This window comes from Prionailurus bengalensis, chromosome B1, assembly GCF_016509475.1.
Source record: "Prionailurus bengalensis isolate Pbe53 chromosome B1, Fcat_Pben_1.1_paternal_pri, whole genome shotgun sequence".
NCBI lineage: Eukaryota > Metazoa > Chordata > Mammalia > Carnivora > Felidae > Prionailurus > Prionailurus bengalensis.
The window spans coordinates 39,988,247-40,015,145 of NC_057344.1; the positions used below are offsets into that span (position 1 = coordinate 39,988,247).

Genomic DNA, 26,899 nt, shown 5'->3' on the forward strand with positions numbered 1-26,899 from the left:
TTGAAGACATGATAGCTGAAAACTTCCCCAATCTGGGGAAGGAAACTAACATCCAGATCCAGGAAGCACAGAGATTCCCCCTAAAATTCAACCCCCAAAAAGTTCACACCAAGACGCATAGTAATATAATGGCAAAAAGCAGAGATAAAGAAAAAAATTTAAAAGCAGTAAGAGAACAGACAGTTACATAAAGGAAACCCCACAAGGCTATCGGTGGATTTTTTAACAGAAACTTTGCAGGCTAGAAGGGGTGGCATGATATATTTTAAGTGCTGAAAGGGAAAAATCTGCAGCCAAGAATACTCTATCCAGCAAGGCTATCATTCAGAATAGGTGACAGAAAGAGTTTCTCAAACAAAAACTAAAAGAGTTCATGACCACTAAACCAGCCCTATAAGAAATACTGAAGGGGATTCTTTGGAAAGGAAAGATCATAAAGGAATATGAAAAGTAAAAAACACAAAAGTAGGAAAAATAAATGTTTTTATAAAAATCAGTCAAGGGATTCATAAAAGAAAAGGATGCAAAATATGACACTATATACCTAAAACAAGGAGCAGAGGAATAAAGAATGGGTTTAAATTTAAGCGACCATCAACTTAAGATAGACTGCTATATACAGAAGATGTTATATACAAACTTAAAGGTAACCACAAATCAAAAACCAGTAATAAATATGCAAAGAATAAAGAGAAAAGAATCCAAGTATATCACTACAGAAAGCCAATAAACGATGAAAGAGAACAAGGATCAGAGAAAAACTACAGACACGACCACAAAACAAGTAACAAAATGACAACAAACACAAATCTATCAATAATTACGTTGAATGTAAATGGACTAAATGCTCCAAAACACACAGGGTGACAGAGTGGATAAAAAAAACAAGACTCATCTATATGCTGCCTACAGGAGACTCATTTCACACCTCAAGACACCAGCAGATTGAAAGTGAGGGGATAGAGAAACATTCATCATGCAAATGGATGTCAAAAGAAAGCCAGGGAAGCAATACTTCTAAAACACAAAGTAGACTTTATTATTATTATTTTTTAACATTTTATTTATTTTGAGACAGGGAGAGACAGAGCATGAACAGGGGAGGGTCAGAGAGAGGGAGACACAGAATCTGAAACAGGCTCCAGGCTCTGAGCTGTCAGCACAGAGCCCGACGCGGGGCTCGAACTCACAGACCGGAAGATCATGACCTGAGCCGAAGTCGGCCGCTTAACCGACTGAGCCACCCAGGCGCCCCACAAGTAGACTTTAAAAAAAAGACTGCAATAAGAGACAGAGAGAGACTATAAGATAATAAAAAAGGGATGATCCAACAAAAGGATATAACAATTGTAAATATTTATGCATGAAACATGGGAACACCCAAATACATAAAACAATTACTAACAAACATAAAGGAACTAATCTGTAGTAATACAATAACAGTAGAGGACTTTAACACCTCACTTCCATCAATGGACAGACCAACCACTTAGAAAATCAAGAAGGAAACAGTGGCTTGAATGACATACTAGACTAGATTTAATAGACTTATTCAAAACATTCCAAAATAACAGCAAAATATACATTCTTTTCAAGTGCACATGAAACATTCTCCAGAACAGATCACATATTTGGCCACAAAACAAATCTCTTAACCAATTCAACAAAATCGAAGTCATATCATGCATCTTTTCTGAATATAATGCTATGAAACTAGAAATCAACCACAAGAAAAAATCTGCAAAGAGCATAAATACATGCTACTAAACGATGAATGGGTCAACCAAGAAATCAAAGAAATCAAAACTTAATATGGAAACAAATGAAAATGAAAACACAATAGTCCAAAATCTTTGGGATGCAGCAAAAGTGGTTCTAAGAAGGAAGTTTATGGCAATACAGGCCTACATCAAGAAGAAAAATCTCAAATAAACAATCTAATCGCACCCCTAAAGGAAGTAGAAAAAGAAGAACAAACAAAACCCAAACTCAGCAAATGGAATGAAATGATAATGATTAGAGCAGATAGAAGTTATATAGAAACTTAAAAAAAAAAAAAATCCATTAGAACATATCAGTGAAACCAAAAGCTGGTTCTTTGAAACTATCAACAAATTTGATAAACCTGTAGCCACTTATTACAAAAGAGAGAGGATCCAAATAAATAAAATCACTAATGAAAGAGGAGAAATAATAATGACCATGACAGAAATACAAACAATTTTAACAGTATTATACGAGAAGCTACATGCTAATAAATTGGACAACTTGGAAGAAATGGATAAATTCCTGGAAAACATGTAAACTACCAAAACTAAAGCAGGAATAGAATATTTGAGCAGACCAATTACTAACAATGAAATTAAATCAGTAATCAAAAAACTCCCAAGAAACAAGTCCAGGACCAGATGGCTTCACAGATGAATTTTACCAAACATTTAGAGAAGTTAATACCTATCCTTCTCAAACTATTCCAAAAAATACAAGAGAAAGGAAAACTTCCAAATTCATTCCATGAGGCCAGCATCACCCTGATCATACCAAAACCTGATTATGACACCACAAAAAAAGAGAACCATAGGCCAATATCTCTTAGGAATATAGATGCAAAAATCTTCAACAAAGTATCAGGAAACTAAATCCATTAACACATTAAAAACCCTCTGCAAAGTAGATCTACAGGGAGCATACCTCAAGATAATAAAGACCTTATATGAAACATCCACAGCCAACATCATATTCAATGGTGAAAAACAGAGCTTTTCCCCTAAAGTCTGGAACAAGACAAGAATGTCCACTCTCAGTACTTTTATTCAATATAGTACTGAAAATCTGAGCCACACCAATCAGACAACATGAAGAAATAAAAGGCATCCAAATTGGTAAGGAAGAGGTAAAATTCTCACTATTTGCACTTGATATGGTACCACTTATAGAAAAACTCCACCAAAAAATGACTAGAACTGATAAAAAAAACAATTCAGTCGCAGGATACAAAGTCAAGATACAGAAATCTATTGCATTCCTATACAGTAATAATAGAGCAGCAGAAAAAGAAATTAAGAAAACAATCTCATTTACAACTGCACCAAAAACAATAAAATATCTAGGAATAAACTTAACCAGAGGTGAAAGACCTGTAAAATACTGATGAAAGAAATTTAATATGAAGTAAAGAAATGGAGAAACATTTTATGCTCATGGATTGGAAAAAAAAATATTGTTGGGGCGCCTGGGTGGCTCAGTTGGTTAAGTGTCCGACTTTGGCTCATGTCATGATCTTGTGAGATCACGTAGGGCTCTGTGCTGACAGCTCAGAGCCTGGAGCCTGCTTCAGATTCTGTGTCATCCTCTCTCTCTGCCCCCATCCCCACACTCACGCTGTCTCTGTCTCTCAAAAATGAATAAATGTTAAAAAAAAATTTTTTTTTAAAAGGAAGAACAAACATTGTTAAAATGTCTGTATTATCCAAATCAGTCTACATATTTAATCCAATCCCTATCAAAAATGCCAATAGCATTTTTCATAGAACTAAAAAAAAAATCCTAAAATTTGTATGGAGCCACAGAAGACCTTGAGTAGCCAAAGCAATCTTAAAAAAGAAAAATCTGGAAGTATCACAATTCCAGATTTCAAGTTACATTACAAAACAGCAGTAATTAAAACTTTATGGTACTGGCATAAAAATACACAAAATAGATCAGAAAACTCAGAAATAAACCCACAATTATATGGTCATTTAATCTTCAACAAATGGTGTTGGGAAAAATGGACAGCCACATGCAAAAGAATGAAACTTGACCACTTAAAAAAAAATTTTTTTTTTAAATGTTTTTATTTATATTTGAGACAGAGACAGAGAGACAGAGAGAGCATGAGCAGGGGAGGGGCAGAGAAAGGGGGAGACACACAATCTGAAGTGAGATCCAGGCTTTGAGCTGTCAGCACAGAGGCTGACTCAAGGCTCGAACTCCCAGAGTGTGAGATCATAACCTGAGCTGAAGTCAGACGCTTAACTGACTGAGCCACCCAGGCACCCAAACTTGACCACTTTCTTATACCATACACAAAAATAAACTCAAAATGGATTAAAGACCTAACTGTGAGACCTGAAACCATAAAAATCCTTGAAGAGAGCACAGGCAGTAATCTTTCTGACATTAGCTGTAGCAACACTTTTGTAGATGCGTCTCCTGAGACAAAGAAAACAAACTATTGGGACCACATCAAAATAGAAAATTTGTGCATAGCAAAGCAAACAATCAACAAAACTAAAAGGTAACCTATGGAATGGGAGAAGATATTTTCAGATACCATATCCAATAAAGGGCTAGTATCCAAAATATATAAAGAACGTACACAACTCAACAACCAAAACCTCAAATAGCCCAATTAAAAAATGGGTGGAAAACATAGACATTTATCCAAAGAAGACATAAAGATGGCCAACAGACACAGGACAAGATGTTCAACATCACTCATCATTAAGGAAATGCAAATCAAAACTACAATATCATAATGGCTAAAATCAAAGACACAGGAAAAAAGTGTTGGCAAGGAGCTGGAAAAAAAGGAACACTCTTGCACTATTGGTGGGAATGCAAACTGGCACAGCCACTGTGGAAAACAGCATGGAGATTCCTAAAAAATTTTAAAATAGAACTACCTTATGATCCAGTAGTCGCTCTACCAGATATTTACCCCCAAAATACAAAAACACTAATTTAACAGAATACATGTATCCTTATGTTTACCGCAGCATTATTTACAACAGCCAAACCATGGAAGCAGTCCAAGTGTCCATCAAAAGATGAATAGATAAAGAAGATGTATTCACACACACACACATGCACACGCACACTGGAATATTATTTAAGCGTAAAAAAGAATGAAATCTTGCCATTTGCAACAAGATAGAGCTAGAGTATAATATTAAACAAAATGAGTCACTCAGAGAAAGACAAATACCATATGAACTCATTCATATGTAGAATTTAAGAAATAAGAGGTGCCTGGCTGGCTGGCTCAGTGGGTTGGGTGTCTGAACACTTGATTTTGGCTCAGATGATGATCTCACAGTTAGTGGGTTCATGGGTTCAAGCCCTGTGTCGGGCTTGGTGCTGACAGCATGGAGCCTGCTTGGGATTCCCTCTCTCCCTCTCCCTCTGCCCCTCCCCCACTCTCACACACTACCTCTCAAAAATAAATACACATTAAGAAAAGAATTTAAGAAACAAACGAGCAAAAGAAAGGAAAAAAGAGAGAGACAAAACAAGAAACAGACTCTTAACTATAAAGAACAAACTGATGGTTACTAGAGGGGAGGTGGGTGTGGGGATGGAGTACACTGATCATAATGAAAAAAATAAAATAAAATGATTTAAAAAAAAGAAACAAACACAATACTAAAGTGTAAACAGCTGTAAATGGCATTGGGACTTGGGAGGCAATCAGTCATCTCCAACATGAGTGCTGTGTAAATGACAAGTAGTTGTTCTTTTTCTGATCAGAGAAGACCAATGGCCATAAGATCTGTGAGAAACAATGCAAAGCATTATAAAGGAAGTTATGGGTGTTGATTCACTGGAAAAAAATTAGGGTACAGGGAAGACCTTCCTGACTAAAGATGGCTAAAATATAGCCCAGAAGCAAAGGACGATGGAGATGAACACAAGTGCTCTCACCCATGGGGCTGCATGATTGCCAAGCTGCTTTCTGCAAGTCCCTTTTCTCCACTTTTCATTCTAAACTTTTTCTAAGTATTTTAAAAAAGTATTCATTCTCTATGCTCTAAGAATTGATATAAAACTGCCTTCCTTTTTATGCTTTATTATGCTCTAATAATCACCCTGTTATTTATGCTTTTTGCTGATTTTACCACAGCAGCTTTAAAAATCAAACTGCAGGGGTGCCTGGGTGGCTCAGTCGTTTAAGCGTCTGACTTTGTCTCAGGTCATGCTCTTGTGGTTCTTGAGTTCAAGCCCCACTTAGGCTCTGTGCTGACAGAGCCTGGAGCCTGCTTCGGATTCTGTGTCTCCCTCTCTCTCTGCTCCTCCTCTGCTCATGCTGTCTCTCTCTCTCTCAAAAATAAATAAACATTTAAATAAATAGACAAACAAACAAACAAATAAATAAATAAATAAAATTAAAGTGCCAAGGAGGGCAAGACATGTAAAATGGTCATAACATTGTTGACTCACACCTGGGAAATGCCCAATCAATCAGGCATAATAAAGAAACTGTAATATCAAGCAAACTATGAAACCATTAATGAAAATGTCAAATCCCTCAAAAATGGCATAATATCACAACACTAAGAAAAGGAAAAGACACCATGTTTGGTATCTAAGAAACATTTCCAAAAAGGAAAAGAACTCAAAGACTGTCACAACAAAATATAAACGTAATTCTTTCCAGAGTAAGCTACTGCTGTACAGTTGCTTTGAATGACTACATAATGATTTTCTTGTTAAATTTCCAGATTCTGAATTCTCATAATTGAATTGTTTATAAAATGAATGACTTCTTTTCAGGGTCACAAGAAATAACAGGTTTGAAAAAAAAAGAAAAAAAACTCTTGTCAATTCAGTTCTGATGGATCCTGTTTTTCTCAAAACTGATCCTTCAACACATTAGCTTATAAAAACAGGGTAAACTGTATTATTCTGATAATGAATAGAACTAAAATTGTGAAAGACTGAATTAATAATCAGACTTTTTTTTAATCTCCTGGTTTTAATTAGTAACTAGAAAGGGAAAAGGGTGGGGGGGTTGGTATCAGTTTGCTTGAAGAAATAAAGAGGGGAATGCTATATAAAGAGGCACAACACTTTTATGCAAGTCTATCTGTAAGCAGAAAAATGGATTAAGGTACTCTTAAAATGAAATGGAATAACACATTATCACTACTCAACATACAATCCAAATCTTTGTTTAAGGGAATCAAAATCAAGGAAAACAGAGAAAACCTGTGTCAAAATGCTGTCATCTACATACATCCTTACCTATTCTCTGTCTCCAGTTCATTCTTGCGTAGGTTTGCATCATCCAGAAGACTCTGCAATAAGGCAATTTTTTCATTGTCTGAACCCTCTTGGTTAATTTTTAACATCTTATTCTCATGCTGAAGACGAATAAGTTTCTCCCTGAATGAACAAAAGAAAAGCTGATTATGTAGTACACTGATGCAATACTGTTACCAAAATCCAGCTATTCACAGTTCCAGATTTAATGCATAGAACAGAAATAAAAAACAAAATACTGCAAAGAATTTAGCTCTTGTAATTGGCTAAGACATTACATTCAGGTCTTCAGTACTTTCTTTTCAGAATGGATAATCTGAAGATAACAGCATCTCCAAACATCATGACTGTAATGAACGATACTTCAAAATTCTATTTCCTTTTTGGTTTATATATTTAAGCTGTGAATGAATTTATGTATTTGTTTTTCAGTTCTCATCAAAAACATAATCTCTAATGCTATGCTCTTGAACTACCAATCACTTGGTGTCAAGACATAATATTCAAAAAAGAAAGCCTTCAATATATGCAGCCCACCCATTCCTATAAATATGTGAAATTGTATTCTTGTTAACAAGCCATGTTCTCAGAGCTGCATCTGCTATTCATACTTAAGTTTGCACAATCTTTTCATATCATTAAATATTATACCTTAATGATAAATATAATACTTTAAATGACATGTTAAACAACATACTGCAGATGAATTGCTATTTAATCAATGCACAATTATTTGGAATTTGTTATCAATTTTGAGCTTTGATGTGATCAAAGCGATCAGCTTTATTGGTTATTTCCTTAGGATTAATTTCTAGAAAAATATGACAATCCTGTCAAGTTGCTCAAAACAAAAGTACCACCACAAGAAAAAAAAAAGTTGTAATTATGTGTGGTGATGAATGTTAACTGAACTTACTGTGGTGATCATTTCACAATATAGACATTTCAAATCATTATGCTGTACACCTAAAACTAATACAATGTTATATTTCATCTCTTTTACCTTTTCATTTTCTTGATGGCTCTTCTGGAGACAGAGTATATTTGACTTTGTGATGAGTCATACTCAAAAAAGCCATTTTATTTGTTGAATCTTTATCATTGTTCCTTTTCTTCAGGTTAAAAATCCAACTGCATAATCTAAAAGCTTCCTTAAAAACTGTGGCTTTTATTTATTTTTTTTTTTGATATAGCCCTGTATTTAGATTCATTCTACAGATTTTATTGGTCCAATAATAAAGTACCACATCAGAAGGTAGAAAAGGAAAAGGCATATAAGATGCTTCCTGTGTTGGTGCTACATTATTCTCCTTTTTATCCTCCTTAAATAAATGCCAACAATAAATATTGCCTTCATTTATTCAACAAGTAACTGAATGCCTATTGTAACTTTCAAAGTTTATGAAACCCTTACACAATCATTTCATTTAATACCCTCCCAAAGATTTTATGAAGAATCAAGGCCAGTGTCAATTTTATTTTATTTTTTTTTACTTGTTTTATTTTTATTTTTTAAAATTTACGTCCAAATTAGTTAGCATATAGTGCAACAATGATTTCAGGAGTAGATTCCTTAGTGCCCTTTACCCATTTAGCCCATCCCCCCTCCCAAAACCCCTCCTGTAACCCTCCGTTTGTTCTCCATATTTATGAGTCTCTTCTGTTTTGTCCCCCTCCCTGTTTTTATCTTATTTTTGTTTCCCTTCCCTTATGTTTATCTGTTTTGTCTCTTAAAGTCCTCATATGAGTGAGGTCATATGATTTTTGTCTTTCTCTGACTAATTTCACTTAGCATAATACCCTCCAGTTCCATCCACGTAGTTGCAAACGGCAAGATTTCATTCTTTTTGATTGCCGAGTAATACTCCATTGTATATATGTACCACATCTTCTTTATCCATTCATCCATAGATGGACATTTGGGCTCTTTCCATACTTTGGCTATTGTTGACACTGCTGCTATAAACACGGGGGTGCATGTGTCCCTTCAAAACAGCACACCTGTATCCCGTGGATAAATGCCTAGTAATGCAATTGCTAGGTTGTAGGGTAGTTCTATTTTTAGTTTTTTGAGGAACCTCCATACTCTCTTCCAGAGTGGCTGCACCAGCTTGCATTCCCAAGGGCCAGTGTGTCAATTTTAAAAGGCGGCAAATAGTCCCCAAGAAGGTAAAAGCAATATACAGGGTTAATCATTCTCCTTCTGTCAGATACTTGGTGCCTCTCCCCTAATTTTTCATTCTTACATATCAAGGCAGGCATATATTGAAATAAATGGAATTTTAAAAATGCTATCCCTAAATAAAACTGTAAGTTAATACTGAAGGAAGAATACTAGAGAGGGGAAGATACGTCTGTCTACTGTAATATATCTTTCCCAGACAGATAAATTTTAGTGACTAATTATTTTGCAGGCTGTTGGGTAGGCATAACCTTTATCTTTAGGCCAAGTGGTTTCACTGCTAAATGTCTGCTAAGAATACCCAAGCACAGATATATTAGTTTGCTGTGAATGTGCGAAATACTGTCCTACCCAAGTGGGAAAATGTCTCTTGGGCCAAATGAAGAAAGCTTCTAACAGGCTGAAAACATGGACATTTAATACTGAGTTCATGTTGAAATTATTAGTAATAATGAGTAAGAAACTCCTTTTTATACTGTAGAGGAGTAAGTTTCAATACGACTGAATGTCATATTCTCCTTACCTTATCTCAGGTGTAACAATCTCTGCTGCCAGACTATCTGAAGATTCTTGACTTCCCAAAGGCATTAACCCTACAAATACACAAACATGGATGCAAGCTTTAAGAGAGAGTATATTGATCTCCTTTAGTTTCTATATGAAACACTACTTTGAGCATTAATTTTAATATCTAAAATCTTTGTTTTAGTCAAGTAAAAGACTATCACAGTTGCCTTACGTTATTATCGTTTTAACAATTTAAAACAAATTTTATGTTTTATTTTTTATATTTGAGAGAGAGAGAGAGAGAGAGAGAGACAGAGAGACAGAGAGAGACAGAGCATGAGCAGGGGAGGGGCAGAGAGATGGAGACAGACTCTGAAGCAGGCTCCAGGCTCTGAGCTGTTAGCACAGAACCCGACGCAGGGCCCGAACTCACAAGCAGTGAGATCATGACCTGAGCTGAAGTCAGACACCCAACCGACTGAGCCACCCAGGTGCCCCTCATTTTAACAATTTTTAAGTGTACAATTGAGTGGCAATAACTATATTCACTATGCTGTGGAATCATCAACACTATTTCCAAAACTCCTTACCCAAAAACACAAATTTTGTAACCATTAAGCAGTAACTCCTCATTCCCTTCTCCCTTAGCTCCTCATAACCTTTATTCTACTTTCTGTCTCAATGAATTTGCCTATTCTACATACCTCATGGAATCATACCAATATTTAACCTTTTGTGCCTATACTACTTCACTTAGCATAATGTTTTGAAAACTCACACATGTAGAATTTATCAGAACTTCATTCCTTTTCATAGCCAAACACACACACACACACACACACACACACACACACACACACATTTTCTTTATCCATTCCTCTATTGAGGAACATTTAGGTTGTTTCCATCTTTTGGCTACTGTGGATAATGCTGCTTTCAACACTGTTAAACCAGTATATGCTTGAGTCCTTGCTTTGAATTTTGCATATTTACGTAGGAATGGAATTGCTGGATCATGTGGTAATTTTATGTTTAACCATTTGAAGAACCACCAAACTCTTCTGCCAGTGGCCTCCCATTTTACATTCCTAACAGCAATGCACAAGAGTTCCAATTTCTCCACATGCCCCCCAACACTTATTTTCCTTTCATTTTTTGGTAGTAGCCATCTAAATGGCTGTGAACTCTCATGGTTTTGATTTGCATTTCTCTAACGACTTTGATATTGAGCATCTTTTCATATGCTTTTTTGCCATCTTCTTTGGAGAAATATCTATTCAAGTCACCTATTTGTAAGCTTAGCTGTTTTTTATTGTTGAGTTGTATAAGTTCTTTATATATTCTGGATATCAATCACTTATCAAATATATATATATATGATTTACAAATATTTTCTCCCCATTTTATGGGTTGCTTTTTACTCTGTCAATAGTGTTCTTCGAGGGGCGCCTGGGTGGCTCAGTCGGTTAAGTGTCCGACTTCGGCTCAGGTCATGATCTCCCAGTCCGTGAGTTCGAGCCCCGCGTCAGGCTCTGTGCTGACAGCTCAGAGCCTGGATCCTGTTTCAGATTCTGTGTCTCCCTCTCTCTGACCCTCCCCCGTTCATGCTCTGTCTCTCTCTGTCTCAAAAATAAATAAACGTTAAAAAAAATTTTTTTAAAAAATAGTGTTCTTCGATGCACAGAAGTTTTAATTTTGATGAAGTCCAATTTTTTTCATTTGTTGACTTAGCTTTTGGTATCAATTCCAAGAAATCATTGCCAAATCCAAAGTCATGACAATTTTCCTCTGTTTTATAGGTTTAGCCCTTACATTAGGTCTTTTACCCATTTTGAGTCCATTTTTTAAAACATGAGTTTGGATGTAGATATCCAGTTTTTCCAGCACAGTATATTGAAAAGACTTTCCTTTCCCTCACTGAATGGTTTTGACACTGTTGTTGAAAATCGACTGATGACATAAGGAAGGGTTTATTTCTGGGCTTTCTGTTCTGTTCTGCTGGCCTTATATGACTGTCTTTATGCCTATACCACACTACTCCGATTGCTACCATTATATTAAGTTTTGAAATAATCAGGGTGAGTTCTCCGACTTTTTTCCTTTTTAAGACTATTTTGGCTATTCAGGATCCCTTGAGATTCTATATTAATTTTAGGATGGGTTTTTTCATTTTTTTGTAAGAAGTTTTTGTAAGAAAACAGTAGTTTTCAGGGTGCAAGTCTTTGCTTCCTTGGTTAAATTTATTCCCATGTATTTTATTCTCTTTGATCCTGTAATATATAAAATTATTTTCTTAATTTCCTTTTTAGATTTTTCATTATTAGTGTTTGCATATATATTTTTGCTGCTAATGTAACTGAGCTGCATCCTACAACTTTGTTGAATTCATTTTACTAGTTCTAACGGGTGTTTTTTGTTTTTTGTGATCATGCCAACTCGAAAGATAGTTTTAGTTCTTTCCAATTTAGATTAAAAAATTTTTCTTTTGTCTAATTGGTCTGGTTAGAACTTGCTGGGCTATGTTCAATAGAAGTGCAGAAGTGGTGGTAGTTGGTAGTCTTGCTTCTGATCTTAGAGGAAAAGCTTTCAGTCTTTCATCATTGAGTTGATGTGAACTGTGGATTTTTCACATATGGACTTCATGTTGTGGAAGTTCCCTTTCTAGCACTCTTCCTAATTTACTTAAGTTTTTTATGTTTTTTTTTTCCTTTAATGATGGTGTTAGACTTTGTCAAATGCCTTTTCTGCATCAATTGAAATGATTATGTGATTTTTCTCCCTTCATTCTCTTAATGTGATATAGTACATTGATCTTTGTATGTCTACTCTTATGTGAATTTCATGTTTTTCAATTACAGTAGCTTTATAGTAAGTTTGAAATCAGAATGTGATTTCTCCAACTTTTTCCTTTCCAAGATTTTTTTTCTTGGTTATACTGGTTCCTTTGTATTTTCACATAAATTGAATAAGTGTGTCAATTTCTACAAAGGAAATCTGCTTAGAATTTGATTGGGATTGCACTGAATCTTTATTATTCAATAAAGTCAATATTAAGAGGACTGCAGTCTTAACTAGAGTGAATTTTCTGATACCTGAACATGGATTGTCTCTCCATTTATCTAGATCTTTAGCTTGGCAATGACTTAATAGTTTTCAGTGTACAGGTTTTCTGCTTGTATTTTTTTTTTTAATTCAAATCCAAGTTAGTTAACATATAGTGTAATAATTATTTCAGAAACAGAATTTAGCGATTCATCACTTACATGTAACACCCAGTGCTCATCTCAGCAAGTGTCCTCCTTAATGCCCTTCACCCCTTTGGCCCTTCCCCCCACCCAAACCCTGGAGCAAATGCAGAGTTTGCTCTTTGCATTTAAAAGTCTCTTATGGCTTGCCTCTCTCTGTTTTTATATTATTTTTGCTTCCCTTCCCTTATGTTCATCTGTTTTGTATCTTAAATGCCACGAGTGAAATCATATATTTGTGTTTCTCTGATTGACTTATTTTGCTTAGCATAATATACTCTAGTTCTATCCACATTGTTGCAAATGTTATGCTTCTTTATTAAACTTACTCCTAAGCATTTTATTCTTTATGCTACTATTGTAATTTCATTTCCAGATAATTTACTCATAGTACACAAAAATATAATTGGTATTTATATACTGATCTTATTATATATTGAGGCCTTGCTGAACTCATTTACTAGTTCTGTGATTTTTTTTTTTACGTCCTCCTTTCTAATCTGAATGTGTTTTATTTCTTTTTCTTGCCTGACTGCAAGAACCTCTGATACGACAATGAAAAGAAGCAGCAAGAGTGAACATCCTTTATGCACCCCCATGTTTACCGAAGCATTATTTACAACAGCCAAATTATGGAAGCAGTCCAAGTGTCAATTGATAGATAAATGGATAAAGAAAATGTGATATTCATTATATATATATATATGTATATACATATATGTATGTAAAATATATACATATATATAAATATATGTATATATATACATATATATATATAAAATGCAGCCATAAAAAAGAATGAAACCATGCAATTTGTAACAACATAGAGGGAGATAGTATAATTCTAAGTGAAATAAGTCAGAGAAGGACAAATATCATATGATTTCACTCATATGTGAAATTTAAGAAACAAATGAACAAAAGAAAAAAAAAGAAGAAACAATACAAAAAACAAACTGCTAACTATGAAGAACAAACTGATGGTTGCCAGAAAGGAGGTGGGTGGGGGGATGGGTGAAATAGGTGAAGAGGATTAAGGAGTACACTTAGAATGAGCACTGAGTAATGTACAGTATTGTTGAATCACTATATTGTACACCTGAAACTAGTTTAACACTGTATGTTAACTATGCTGGAGTTTAATAAATAATAACACATAAAAAATAGTGATCATCCTTGCCTTGTTCCTGATCTTAAGGAAAACATTTAGTATTCACCATTAAGTATAAAGTTAGCTGTAGGTTTTTCATAGATGTCCCTTATTAGGTTGAGGAAATTTCTTTCTATTGAAGCTTGCTGAGAGTGTTTCTCACAAATGGTGTCACCATTTTTTTTTACTTAATGACATAACATACATATCTCTCCAGGTCAGGCATATAAGATATAGTTCTTTTTTTAAATGGCTCTACAGTTTACAGTTGAATGAGACTTTTAGGTTGTTTCTAAATTTCACTATTATAAACGACGATTTAATTCATTAGGGTAAATTTTTTGAGCAAATTTGCTAGGTCAACGACATATACATAAATAAGGTTAAAACATATAGGCTTATAGGTAGCAAAGAAACAAAAGTGTAAGTTTACATGAGATAGCCTCTCTTGATATGGGGGCTGAGAGTTAAGGAATTAAGGTTTAGGCTGATTCTTAAAATTTGGGAAAAACTTATACAGTAGATTAGAGATACATGAAAGGATTACCAAGCAGCAATGAGTATCCAATTATGTTCAGAAATAATTTTTGGTGAAGACAAGCAAGATATAGAATTTTCTCAAAAGCAAAAATCTACTACTGACTACTTCAAACTAAAAAGCCTCTCCATAGCAAAGGAAACTGAACAAAATGAGAAGACAATGCACTAAATGTAAGAAAATATTTGCAAACAATACATCTGATAAGGGGTTAATACAAAAACATTTAAAGAGCTCATACAACTCAACTGCAAAAAAAAAACAATTAAGAAATGAGCAGAGGATCTGAATAGACATTTCTCTGAGGAAGACATCCAGATGGCCAACAGGTACATGAAAAGATGCTGAACATCACTCATCAGGAGGGAAATGCAAATCAAGACCACATGAGCTATCACCTCACACCAGTCAAAAGGACAAGAGATAACAAGCGTTGGTGAGAATGTGGAGAAAAGTGAACCCTTGTGCCCTGTTGGTGGAATGTAAGTTGGTGCAGCCATTGTGGAAAACATAAATTAAAAATAAAACTACCATATGATCCAGCAATTCCTCTTCTGAGAATTTAATCACAGAAAATGAAAATACTAACTTAAAAAGATACCTGTGCCCTCATTATTTACAATAGTTAAGACATGGAAGCAGCTTAAGTTTCCATCAATTGATATATAAACGAATTGTGAGATTATATATATATATATATACACACACACACACACACACACACACATATGTATATATGAACTCCATAAGAAGGAAATCTTGCCATTTGTGATACGATGCATCTTGAGAGCAATATGCTAAGTGAATAACTCAGACACAGAAAGACCAATATTGTGTGATTTCATTTATATGTGGAATCTAAAAACAAAACAAAACAAAATAAAAAATACAAAAAACCAAGCCACAGATAAAGAGAACAGATTGGTGATCGCCAGAGGTGACATATGAGGGGGTGGGCAAAATGGGTGAAGGGGTCAAAAGGTACAAACTTCCAGATATAAAATAAATAAGTCACACAGATATAATGTATAGCGTGGTGACTATAGTTAATAACACTATATTGCATACTGAAAGTTGTTGAGAATAAGTTAAAAATTCTCATCACAAGAAAACAAATTTTGTAACTGTGTATGTTGACGAATGTTAATTAGACCTCGTGTGGTGATCATTTCACAATAAATACCAATATCGAATCATTAGGTTGTACACTTGAAACTAATACAATGTTATGTCAATTATACCTTAATTTAAAAAAGGAAAAAAAAAGATAAAGATATATAACTGTCTTTAGCTGGCCCTGGTTAATTTGGAACAGAGAAAAAAAACTTTAGCCAATCTGAACTGGTGTTTGACAAGCTTTCACCATTAAGGAAAGATGGTGGTGAGCAGAACACAGTTATATGGCTGTGAGGTGGGCTGTGTAAGCTGGAAAATGAGGCCAGAAGAGAGCTGATCAACAGAAATAGAAACCACAGATGGGGGGGCGCCTGAGTGGCTCAGTCAGTTAAGCGTCCGACTTTGGCTCAGGTCGTGATCTCGCGGTTCGTGAGTTCGAGCCCCGCATTGGGTTCTGGGCTGACAGCTCAGAGCCTGGAGCCCGCTTCAGATTCTGTGTCTCCCTCTGTCTGCTTGCACTCTGTCTCTCACATTGTCTCAGAAATAAATAAACATTAAAAAAAATTTTTTTTTAGGAACAACAGAGAGGGGGTTAAAGGTGAAATGCGGTAGGCAGAAGGAATGAGGAGGAGAAAAAGGAGGTTGTAGTCAGAGGAGAGGAAGAATTCCAGTTTTGGGTAACTGAAAAGCCAAGGGCAGGTTACTGGAACAGGGGTGAACAAACTGTGAAGCTGTACAAGTCACCGTTCAGGCTCCACATCTGCCAGCATGATGACAAAAGTGGAAGGGACTAACTTCGAGCTAAGTGCTGCTCCTTCCCTGTGAGAAGAGCAGAGTTCTACTTTGTACAGAAGTCCTGTAATGCATTGATATCCACCTCACATCTCAGGCGAAAAAAAAAACCACTGACTGACTTTTAAAAGCGGTAATAAGAAACTTTCCAGAATAAAATTTTCCAGGTTTATTAACACAGATGATTTAACAAATGTTTATGCTTTTGATCTAATAAAATTCAAATATTTACATATAATTAAAATACAAAATAAGCCAAGTAAATCTGGTCTTATTAACTATAGCCTATTTGCCACAAAATCTGGGTAACAGTTTATATCAACTTCATGCCTCTTCACCAGTTTTTCATTTTCATCCACTGGTGCAGGCATCTTAAAATGAATCAAAAATTTCTACTCATACTGTAAAAAATAAATGATCTTGCTTGAGCTACTGAAATGTTTTTACCTTGAGTTGTGAGCTGTCCTTCTTGCGCCTGTACACAACGAAGCTCTTCAATGGTTTCCTTCAGAGAATCCCTTTCTGTTCTTAACCTCTGGAGGGACATCAAAAATAAGGAAAGTTAGCTTTACATTTTATGAATTTATGCATCAGTGGTCTTTGCCTTACCTAAGAGAGTGATGAACAGTAGGGAACGTGGACATGTTTCATGTTTTGATCTTCCATAGAAAGATCATAAAAGGACAAAATTACAACAAATTTAATATTTAACAATATTAAATATCTACTATTTGCAAGGCAATATGTTATACACAGTTAAACATAAGAAACAAAACTGTTTACTCCAGTACATTATATAAAGTACATTATATAACATTCTTTTCATGAGACATAAAAAGATCAAAGAGCTAAGACTAAATACTCATCAACCATGACAAAGTAAAAATATTTTTAAAAGATTCAGGATATGATGAACAGCAACAAAAAGAATTGTGTCCTCTCAATTATACAGAAAACAGAAAAGCTATTCAAATTTATAGAAAGTCATGAGCAGAACAATGTATGAGAAACAAAAGTGGTAGAAAACATAAAAGTATACAAAAGAAATTAGAGTGGAAGTAAAAACATTCTTTTAATCTTTTATTTTACATTTATTTCTGAAACACAAATGTAAATCTTCTATAATTTAAAAACAAATAGGATCTCTAATTTTTAAATTTATAAATAGAAGGAATTATTATAGTCCAAATATGAATTAAATGTCATTGTCTTAATTTTAGCAATGTTCAAAACCAAAGTGCCTAATACACATATACTCACATCTTTTTCTTTTTGAAGACTGTCAACTTTTTCTTTTAGCCGCTTATATTCAAAATCTAATTTATCTGCTTTCTTCGATTCTTCAGATAATCTATTTTGTAGTTCTACTACCTGATACAGAAAGGTACCATTAATTTTTAAAATTTGAAACATTGGAAATTATCACTATTTTCTTCCACAGAGCTATGAAAACTACCCCCTCCAGCAACAAATATCAAAAAGAAAAAAAAAAGTGTACAATATAGCAGCCTAACCCAACAGAGAGAACAAGTAACAAAAATCTGCTCAGACATTATGGGTCTGAAATGAGTAGGAAGTCTGTATGGAAGCTACAGGTTCCACGAAGCACCAACTGCTAATACCAGGAAACTAGAGCTTTGAATGTAAAGGAAGACCAGTTGTTTAACCATCTTGGGCTCTAAAAGGTACTGAGTCAGTAAACAGGTAGGTTAAGAAAAAATCCATTAGCTGGAAAAAATCAGTAAGGAAGCTTACCTGTCATAAAGTGAGTGCTCTGGGTTTAAACAAGTATAACTTGAAAGTTTGTAACTATGGCCTACTAACATGTAGATTTGTGTTTCCATTTTTACCACAGGCTTTATCCAGCAAATCCTAACCCAGGCAATTAATTTAAAGTTGTCCTGGTTGGTAGTGCTGTGACAAATCTGGCATATACAAAACATTGTTTGGAAGAATACAACATCAACCAAAACCTCCTAGTATTCCTGAAGATAAAGAGGAGCCAAATGAAAGAGCAAAGGCCATAAAGAAGCCACCATGAACACCATTAACAACACTAACAACAAACTAGTAGAATAAGACATGAAAGGATTTCAGATTGGAATTATTAGTTATAAAATAGTAGGTTTAATACTTAAAGAAAATAAAGATGGAAATCTAAATTAAGAAAGGAAGATGATCAGGCAGGTTTGAAAGAACACTCAAAGAGAACTTCTGGAAAGAAAAATACTATCATTGAAAAACAAAGTGTATTAAGCTCCAGATCAGAAATAGGTGGAGAGAATTACTGTATTACAGAATTTCACTGCAATATTTCTAGTTGTAGATTCCTTATTTATTTAGTTTGTAATTCACTGTAAATACTACCTCTGATGTCCTTCATTAGTTCTAAAACAATGTTCACGCATCCTTTTCCTCAAATAACATCTTTTTATATTTCTTGCTGTTCTCTTTTCTGGAACTCTAATTGGATCATCTGATTTTAATTTAACATCTTTTAATGTCACATATAGTTTCTTTGGGCTACATTTATTTTGGGTAGTTTCTCAGTCCACATTCAAGTTAACTAATTCTTTCAACTTTAGTGTATGTTGAAAATTGAGTAATAAAATGTTGGGAAGAAATATACCCAGGGGGCGCCTGGGTGGCTCAGACGGTTGAGTGTCTGACTTCAGTTCAGGTCATGATCTCACAGTTTTTGAGTTCAAGCCCCACATTGGGCTCTGTGCTGGCAGCTCAGAGCCCGGAGCATGCTTCAGATTCTGTGTCCCCCTCTCTCTCTGCCCCTCCCTTGCTCACGTTCTCTGTCTCTCAAAAAATAAACATTAAAAAATAAATTTAAAAAATAAAGAGAAATATACCCAGCAAAAAACTTGCCAGTATTCACGGTGCACAGAGCTGTTCTACTAAATCTTCTCCAACTCATTTTAAGCTAGTATAGTTTTGATGCCAAAATCAGATAAGGAAAGTATGAGATAGAAATCTTCAAGTGAATCATAGAGGCAAAATATTCTAAATAAAATGAACAAAGCAAATCTAATAATGTGAAACCAATAAATCTGCAGTGACTAAATGAGTTTTGATTCAGGAATGCAAGGATAGCTTAAGCAGAGACAATCCATTAATATAATTCATCAACATTAATAGAAAGGAAGAGCAGAATAGGAGTATCTCAATAGTGCAGGAAAAGGAGCTGATTAAGTTTAATATCCATTTAAAATAGACACCCTGAACAATATATGCTAATACACTGGCAAAACATTTAAAGCATTCTGTATAAAATCAACAAGAAATGGTTGCCTAATATGATTACTTCTATTCTGAGTTGTATTACAGGTCAAACATGCTGACTGAGAAGGAAAAAAATGGTATGGAATAGAAAAAGAGAAACAAAACTATTTTATTTGTATTTTATATGACTTCTGACAAGAGATACTGCAGACATTACTAGAAGTAATATGAGAATCTGGCATGGTTGTAAAATGACATAAACATCGATTTCAATTGCATAAATAAACAACAAACTGAAAATGGTATCCTTTCTTTTGCTAATTGCAGTTACAAAATCTGAACAAGGTACCTAAGAGTAAATGTAATTTGTGCATGACATTTAGAAGAAAATTACAAAACTGAAAGACACTGAAGATCTAAATAAATGGAAAGATATATTGATCAAATAGGAACATTCATTGTCATAAAGATGTCAATTCTCCCCAAATTAACCAACAAGAGTCAATGCAATTATAATTCCCAAAAGTTTTGGGTATTTACGTAAGGAAAAGTTCTAAGAGACAGTTTTGAAAAAGAACAAGGTGTATTATCAAATATTAAATTACTAAAAATTTATAAATACTAAGACAGTGGGGTATTGTGTCAGAATAGACATATAAACCAATGAAACAGAAGAGAGTACCCAGAAACAAACTCACATTTAAGATGGAAACTTTAGGTATGTGATAAGATGGACTTGCAGGTCATTGTGGAAGAAACGGACTACTAAATAAATGCCACTACGTTGACTGGTTGCCTACACAGACAATGAAGTATTCAAATGGATCCTTAATCTAGCATCCTACACAAAAATTAATTATGTGTGATTTAAAGAACTAATTGTGCACAAAACTAACTTTAAATCTTTGTTAAGAAAACAGAGGTTAGTCTTACATCTTTATGTAGGAAATTATTTAAGACAAAAGACAAAATATTTAAGACAATATCATAAAAAGATATTTAAAGTTAATCTCAAAAAAGGTAAAGAGAAAGGTCACAGAATGGTAGGAAATAAAAATAGCAAGTGTAATTGACAAAAGATTAATAGCAAGACCATATAAAGAACTTTCAGAAATCAGCAAGAAATAACACATTTTTAAAAATGAATAGAAGATTAAAAATGAGCAATTCACAAAAGAAATGTAATCAGTAAATATATTTGTAATTAGGGTAATGCAAAGTATAATCATGAGGCGACACGATTTCATATTCAACCAACTGGCAAAATTTCAAGTGTGACAATACTATGTGTTGGTGATGATGTGGAACAACAGGGATTCATACAAACTTCTGGTTAGTAATACAATCATTTTGAAGAGCAATTTAGCAGTATCTCATTAAATGAAGATACTCTAGGAAGAAATTCCTTATAGCTGTAAAACTTTCACACATGTATAGAAGAGGACATGTTCAATACTATTCATTGTGATATTTCTTGTAATTAAAAGAAATGTTGAAACATCCTATGTTGTCCTTCAATAGGAAAATGGATAAACTGTGGTTTCATGACTCAACAGGATACTGTATAGCAGTACATATGAAACGAATAAAGCTATACCTGTCAACATAAACAAATTTCACAAATATACTGAGCAAAGTAAATCACAGAAGAGTCTTTTTACTATATCATTTATATAGTTCTGAAACATGTCAAAAATGTTACACTATATATATATATATATATATACACATACATACATATATACATATATATATATATATATATATATATATATATATATACACACACATACATACATATACACATACGTGAGTAAATATATATGCACCAAAAGAATAAAGAGATGCACGGGAAAGAAAACTACAAAACAGCATAGTGGTTACTATAATGAAGAGGGGAAGAGTATGTTTTATTTTTTTAAGCATAGATACTTATATTATTCTTTTACTTTTGTGTATTTCTTAAGTTTACATAATAACTTAAAAATAAAAAACAATAAAAAGATTTGCTATACAGACTAGTTGGTAACCTCTGGATAAGAACTAAGTTTTAATGTTAGCTATACTGGAATTAAAATTAAGAACTTAGTAAGAAAAAAAGAACGAAGTTTCCATAGGTAAAAAACAGAATACTGTGAAAACAAAAGTCAGTGGATTTTTGGTAAGCCACAGTATTATAATGGAAAGCTTGCTTGAAAACATCATTAAGAAACTTTGTTACTATTCTTTTTACCTGTCTCTTATATGTCTCAAGTTGACTTCGAGCTGCATTGGCTTTTCTTAACTCTTCCTCTAGACTGACAGTGTTCTGCATATACATAGTATTCTTTTCTTCTAAGAGTTTAACCTGACGCCTCAAATCACCAAGATCTTCTAGCTTCTTTTTATATGATTCCACTTGGCCTTCTAGTTTAGACACTTTATCAGAAGAATGTCTAGAATGAGATGGGAAATCAGAAATCAGAAACACATCCAGAGTTGTAAAGCTGTTTTAATAGTGCTAAACCAAGAGGGACTGCCAGAAAAGAACACATTCAAATGAAGTTATAAGACCAAAGGTGACTCTAGATTAATGTTTTGTTCAGGCTAAAAAATATGACCAAAATTACAGCAAAACTTGTAATGGAGAATGTCATATAATTTCAGGAAAGCAAGTGGTGGTGGTGGGGTGTGTGTAGGGGGGTAGCCAGCACAGTGACATGTAGCAAAGAAGCAAAATAAATTGTGCAGTGTCCAAATGATTTGGCAATTAGAATGACATTAGTGACCAAAGGAACAGCCATTTCCGTGCAGCAGTGGGGGTAGGAGAGGGCACATTTTAAGGAGTTAAGGAGAGAATGTAAATTTTACCTTGTGTAATCTAAATTTGTTCTGGAGGGAAGGAGAGAGGAGTAAGTCTTTTTTCTAAGATGAGAGACCTAAACATATAAATATATGCTAAAGTGGGAGATCCAAATGCAAAGAGAAATGATAACAGATGGAACACAGTCCTTGTGTAAGCAAGAAGTATTGAGACCCAGAGCACTGAAGAAGAAATCAGCACTGGACATGAGAAAGAATGACAAGTCTACATTCTAAAAGCAAAAATGAAAAGATAGGTGGGAATGCAGGGCAGTTAGAGGTGCAGGAAGTACAGGGCATGGAGAGTCCCCACAGCTCATGGTTTTTCCTTGATGCAGTAGGAGACAATGTCATCTACTGAGACTAAAGCATTGAGAGGTGGGGGGGTGGGGTGGGGGGTGGGTGTCCAGGTGAAAAGAGTTATGGAAATAGGTGCTAGCTATGAGAGAAATGGGAGACAGAGCTATCTATCATGAGCAGCAGAATGGTGGACCACAGGTAAGAGCCCAAGGAAGAGTAAAGATCATGGCTTTGTAGTAGGACAAAACTGTATCACTATGTGATTTTCTCTATTCATTCTCAGTATTCAAAGAGCAAAAGTGTAAATGGCTGGAATGATCCGACAAAAGAGATTATACAAGTGGAATGGTGGCAAATTGAGGTGGCAGAGAGTGAAGGCACTTAGTTCTCTCACTAAGTGAGTCGAGGTGCAGGTAAACTGGTCCAGCAAGGAAATGATGCCTCGTGGGGTGTGACAGTATCCGAGAAAGAGGAAGACTGAGTGAGCAGAGGACTTGAAATTAAAGAAAAGGAGTCATAATAAGAAAAGCTCCAGAGCTACACAAGTATTTAGTGATGGTCAGAGACTAGTTTCTATTTAACAAACATTTACACAGCACTTACTTACTTGACAGATGCTGTTCCAACGATTTAGAAATAAAAACTTACTTAGTTCTGCATCTAAATCTGAGGTGGGAGGTGTATTATCTCCATTTATAGATGAGAAAATGGTTACATGAGAGGTTAAATAAATGATAGCACTGGAATCTGAACCCAGTTAAATACCCTGCTATGCTCAGAGATCCTAGAGTTTATAACATGAGTGGCAGAGCTGTTCTGGGTGATGACAGGCCTGAGAGGTCACAAACATGGGAAAACTGTTTACCTAAGAACATCTATTTCATCTTTTAAAGACTGAGCATCATCTGCCAAAGTGGTTAGTTCATCATTCTGTTGCCGGAGTTCAGAGATTTCCTTTTCTAATTCTTCACAGCGTATACGATAATCATCTTTGGCTGCTTCTAGTCTGTAATCAAAACAAAATAGACCAAGAAAGTACTATTTATTGTCTAATAATTCTCCTTAGAACAGCAAAAGGAAATAAAAAACATGAGAATACACTCTTGAACCTGTCTCCTACTTCTGTGACCATAAGCTGTATCTTCAAGTTTTAACTATCCTGAAAATGGATTCCACTGGTCCAAGGCTTATGGAAACATAACAACTGATTATCACTCCTCTGTTCAGAAAGTTAGACATCACGTAATATTTTTCCAAATACAGAACATAAAATTTATTTAAAGTTTTGTTCCTTGTTGAAAATTTATAATACAGAAAAGCAAGAAAAAAATATGTATTAATCTAAGTAGATAATACTGTTAATTAACATTTTTGAGTATATCCTCTAGTCTGGTTGCTATTCATAGGTCTTTTCTCCTCTCAATATGGATAATACCGTTCATACCTCTTATTTTATTTTGCTTTAACATAAATCTTTCCTTTTGATTTACAGGATTGTCTCTAATGTCACAAATATTTATTGTTGATTATTTATTTTATTTGAGAGAGAGAGAGAGAATGAGAGTGAGTGAGCATACGAGTGGCAGAGAGGGGCAGAAGAGGGCAGTCTGACGTGGGGTTTGATCCCCTGAACACTGAGAATCAGGACCTGAGCTGAAATCCAAGAGTGGGATGCTCAACTGACTGAGCCACCAGGTGCCCCCAACTTTTAAAAATTTTTTTTTGAGAGAAAGAGGGAGCCTGAGTGGGGAAGGAGTGGAGACAGGGAGAGAGAGAGAATCTTAAGCAGGCTCCATGCCCAGTGAGGAGCCTGACCAACCACGAGATCATGACCAGCACAGAAATCAGGAGTCGGACGCTTAACCAACTGAGCCACCTAGGCACCCCCTCAGGTGTTCTTTATTTACTTTCAATTTTATTTATAGAAGTATTTCAATTTAACAGAAATTCTTAATTTCTATGTAATTCTATTGATGCATTTTCTACCTTATAGTTTTCACTTTTGGTGTATGATTATAAAGCTTTTTTCTTTTATATAAAACATAAAAATATTGCAAATATTTTAAAACATATTTAAATATAAATAAATTTAATAAATAAATTTTAATAATTTAATGAATAAATTTTACTATAAATAAATACAAATTTAAATAAATTTAAATATACACATATATAATAAAACATTATAAAAATATTTTATATTTCTTGTTAGTATTTAACAGGGTTTCTTTTTTTTTTTGAAATTTTTTTTTAATGTTTATTCATTTTTGAGAGACAGAGAGAGACAGAGCATGAGCGGGGGAGGGGCAGAGAGAGAGACACACACAGAATCCGAAGCAGGCTCCAGGCTCTGAGCTGTCAGCACAAAGCCCGAAGTGGGGCTTGAACTCACAGACCGCGAGATCATGACCTGACCTGAAGTCAGATGCTCAACCGACTGAGCCACCCAGGCGCTCCCAGGGTTTCATTTTTAACACTAAAATTCTCAATTTCCCCTGGAATTAACTTTAGTATATGATGTAATGTAGGAATCAAACTTTTCCTGCCAAAATATTTACCTACTATCCCAAAATCATTTAACAAATAATTTAATCTTTACCTATTGATTAAAAAATGCCACCTTTGCCATATTAGAAATTTATGTATACACTTGGGTCAGTTTTCTGGATCTGCATTTGTTACTGGTTTGTCTACTTTGCTGCACCAATACCAAAATTAGTACAGGTGTGTAACATTTCAACAATGGACATGGCAAGCACTCCCTCATTATACTTTGAGTGTAAACGTTCTGGGAATCTCCTGCTCATCAATACTTCTAGCTGAACGCAAAATGTGAATTGGAATCAAGTTCAAATTATATAATAATTTAAGAGAAAATGGCATTCTTACAATGCGCCATTAAAAACATGTAAAAAAAACAAAGTAAACAAACAGATAAGTTATCGTTCTCCATATACTGAAATACTTTTTATGTACGACTAAGAAGTTTTTGTTGTACAAGTCCCTCATATTCCTTTTAAATTTTATTATTCCTTGGGTACTTATAAAACTTACAAAAGCAAGTTTTTCCTGATGATCCTACCTAGTTATTAATAGAACATCTTATGACCTATACAAATGTCTTATAGTTACTCTCTTCCCATTAAGTGTTTACTGGTTCTGAGAACTTTTGGTTGATTCACTTCACATTTTCTAGGTGGACCAACCTATTATCCATAAATAATGATCATTTACTTTTTGTCATTCCAAAATTTTATCTTATTTTTATTTCATTTTCTAGAAATAACTAAATTGTATCTGTGTGCCAGGCAATATTCTCAGTACTTTTCACATGTTAACTCATTTAATACAAAAATTCTAGAAAGTAGGTAATTATTAAACCATCTTACAGTGAATGAAATGGAGGCATGCCCAAAGTTACACAGCTACTAAGTGGCAAAGCCAGGATTTTTGGGATGTCTAGAAAAAAACTCAAATACTAGATTAATACAAATTATCATCTTGTTCTTTACTGAGAATTTCACACACCAACCTTATTTTGTACTATTCCTTCTCCTTTAACTTATGGATTGAAAGAGCTAAAATAAGAAATTTAATATTGTTAAATTGTTATTGTAATAGACTTCATAACAGGTTAACGATCCTGGGATAAATTTTATTATAATAAAGTACCAATTGAAGTTGCTGTTGTTTATTTAGGATTATTTAAAAAATACTCATATATCAGATGTTAGTATTTTTTAAAATTATTTTTGTTGGGTTTGATGTAAGGGAAGGAAAAGTGGAAGTAAATTCTTATGCTCCAAATGTTATCATTGTCTAGAAAATTGGATTTAACCGCCCCCCCCCAACTATTTACTTTTAAATATTTGAAATCTACAATTTGAAAGACTAGTTCATGAATACCTGCACACCCTTTGCTAGATTCATCTACTTGTTGTTAACATTTTGCCTCATATGCTTTCTCTCACTTT

At 34.4% G+C, this 26,899-nt stretch overlaps 1 protein-coding gene across 2 annotated transcripts in view; it reads right to left on the minus strand.

Moving 5' to 3' along the window:
- HOOK3 (hook microtubule tethering protein 3) overlaps positions 1 to 26,899 on the minus strand; it is a 116,052-nt gene that overhangs the window by 30,163 nt on the left and 58,990 nt on the right. For both annotated transcript variants that reach the window (XM_043562788.1, XM_043562780.1), the window contains exons 10-15: positions 23,791 to 23,931; positions 22,018 to 22,219; positions 17,814 to 17,924; positions 17,001 to 17,088; positions 9,729 to 9,798; positions 7,006 to 7,146 (exon numbers count right to left, since the gene is read on the minus strand). In XM_043562788.1, the coding sequence (XP_043418723.1) occupies positions 7,006 to 7,146; positions 9,729 to 9,798; positions 17,001 to 17,088; positions 17,814 to 17,924; positions 22,018 to 22,219; positions 23,791 to 23,931 (753 nt within the window). The remainder of the gene's footprint in view (positions 1 to 7,005; positions 7,147 to 9,728; positions 9,799 to 17,000; positions 17,089 to 17,813; positions 17,925 to 22,017; positions 22,220 to 23,790; positions 23,932 to 26,899) is intronic.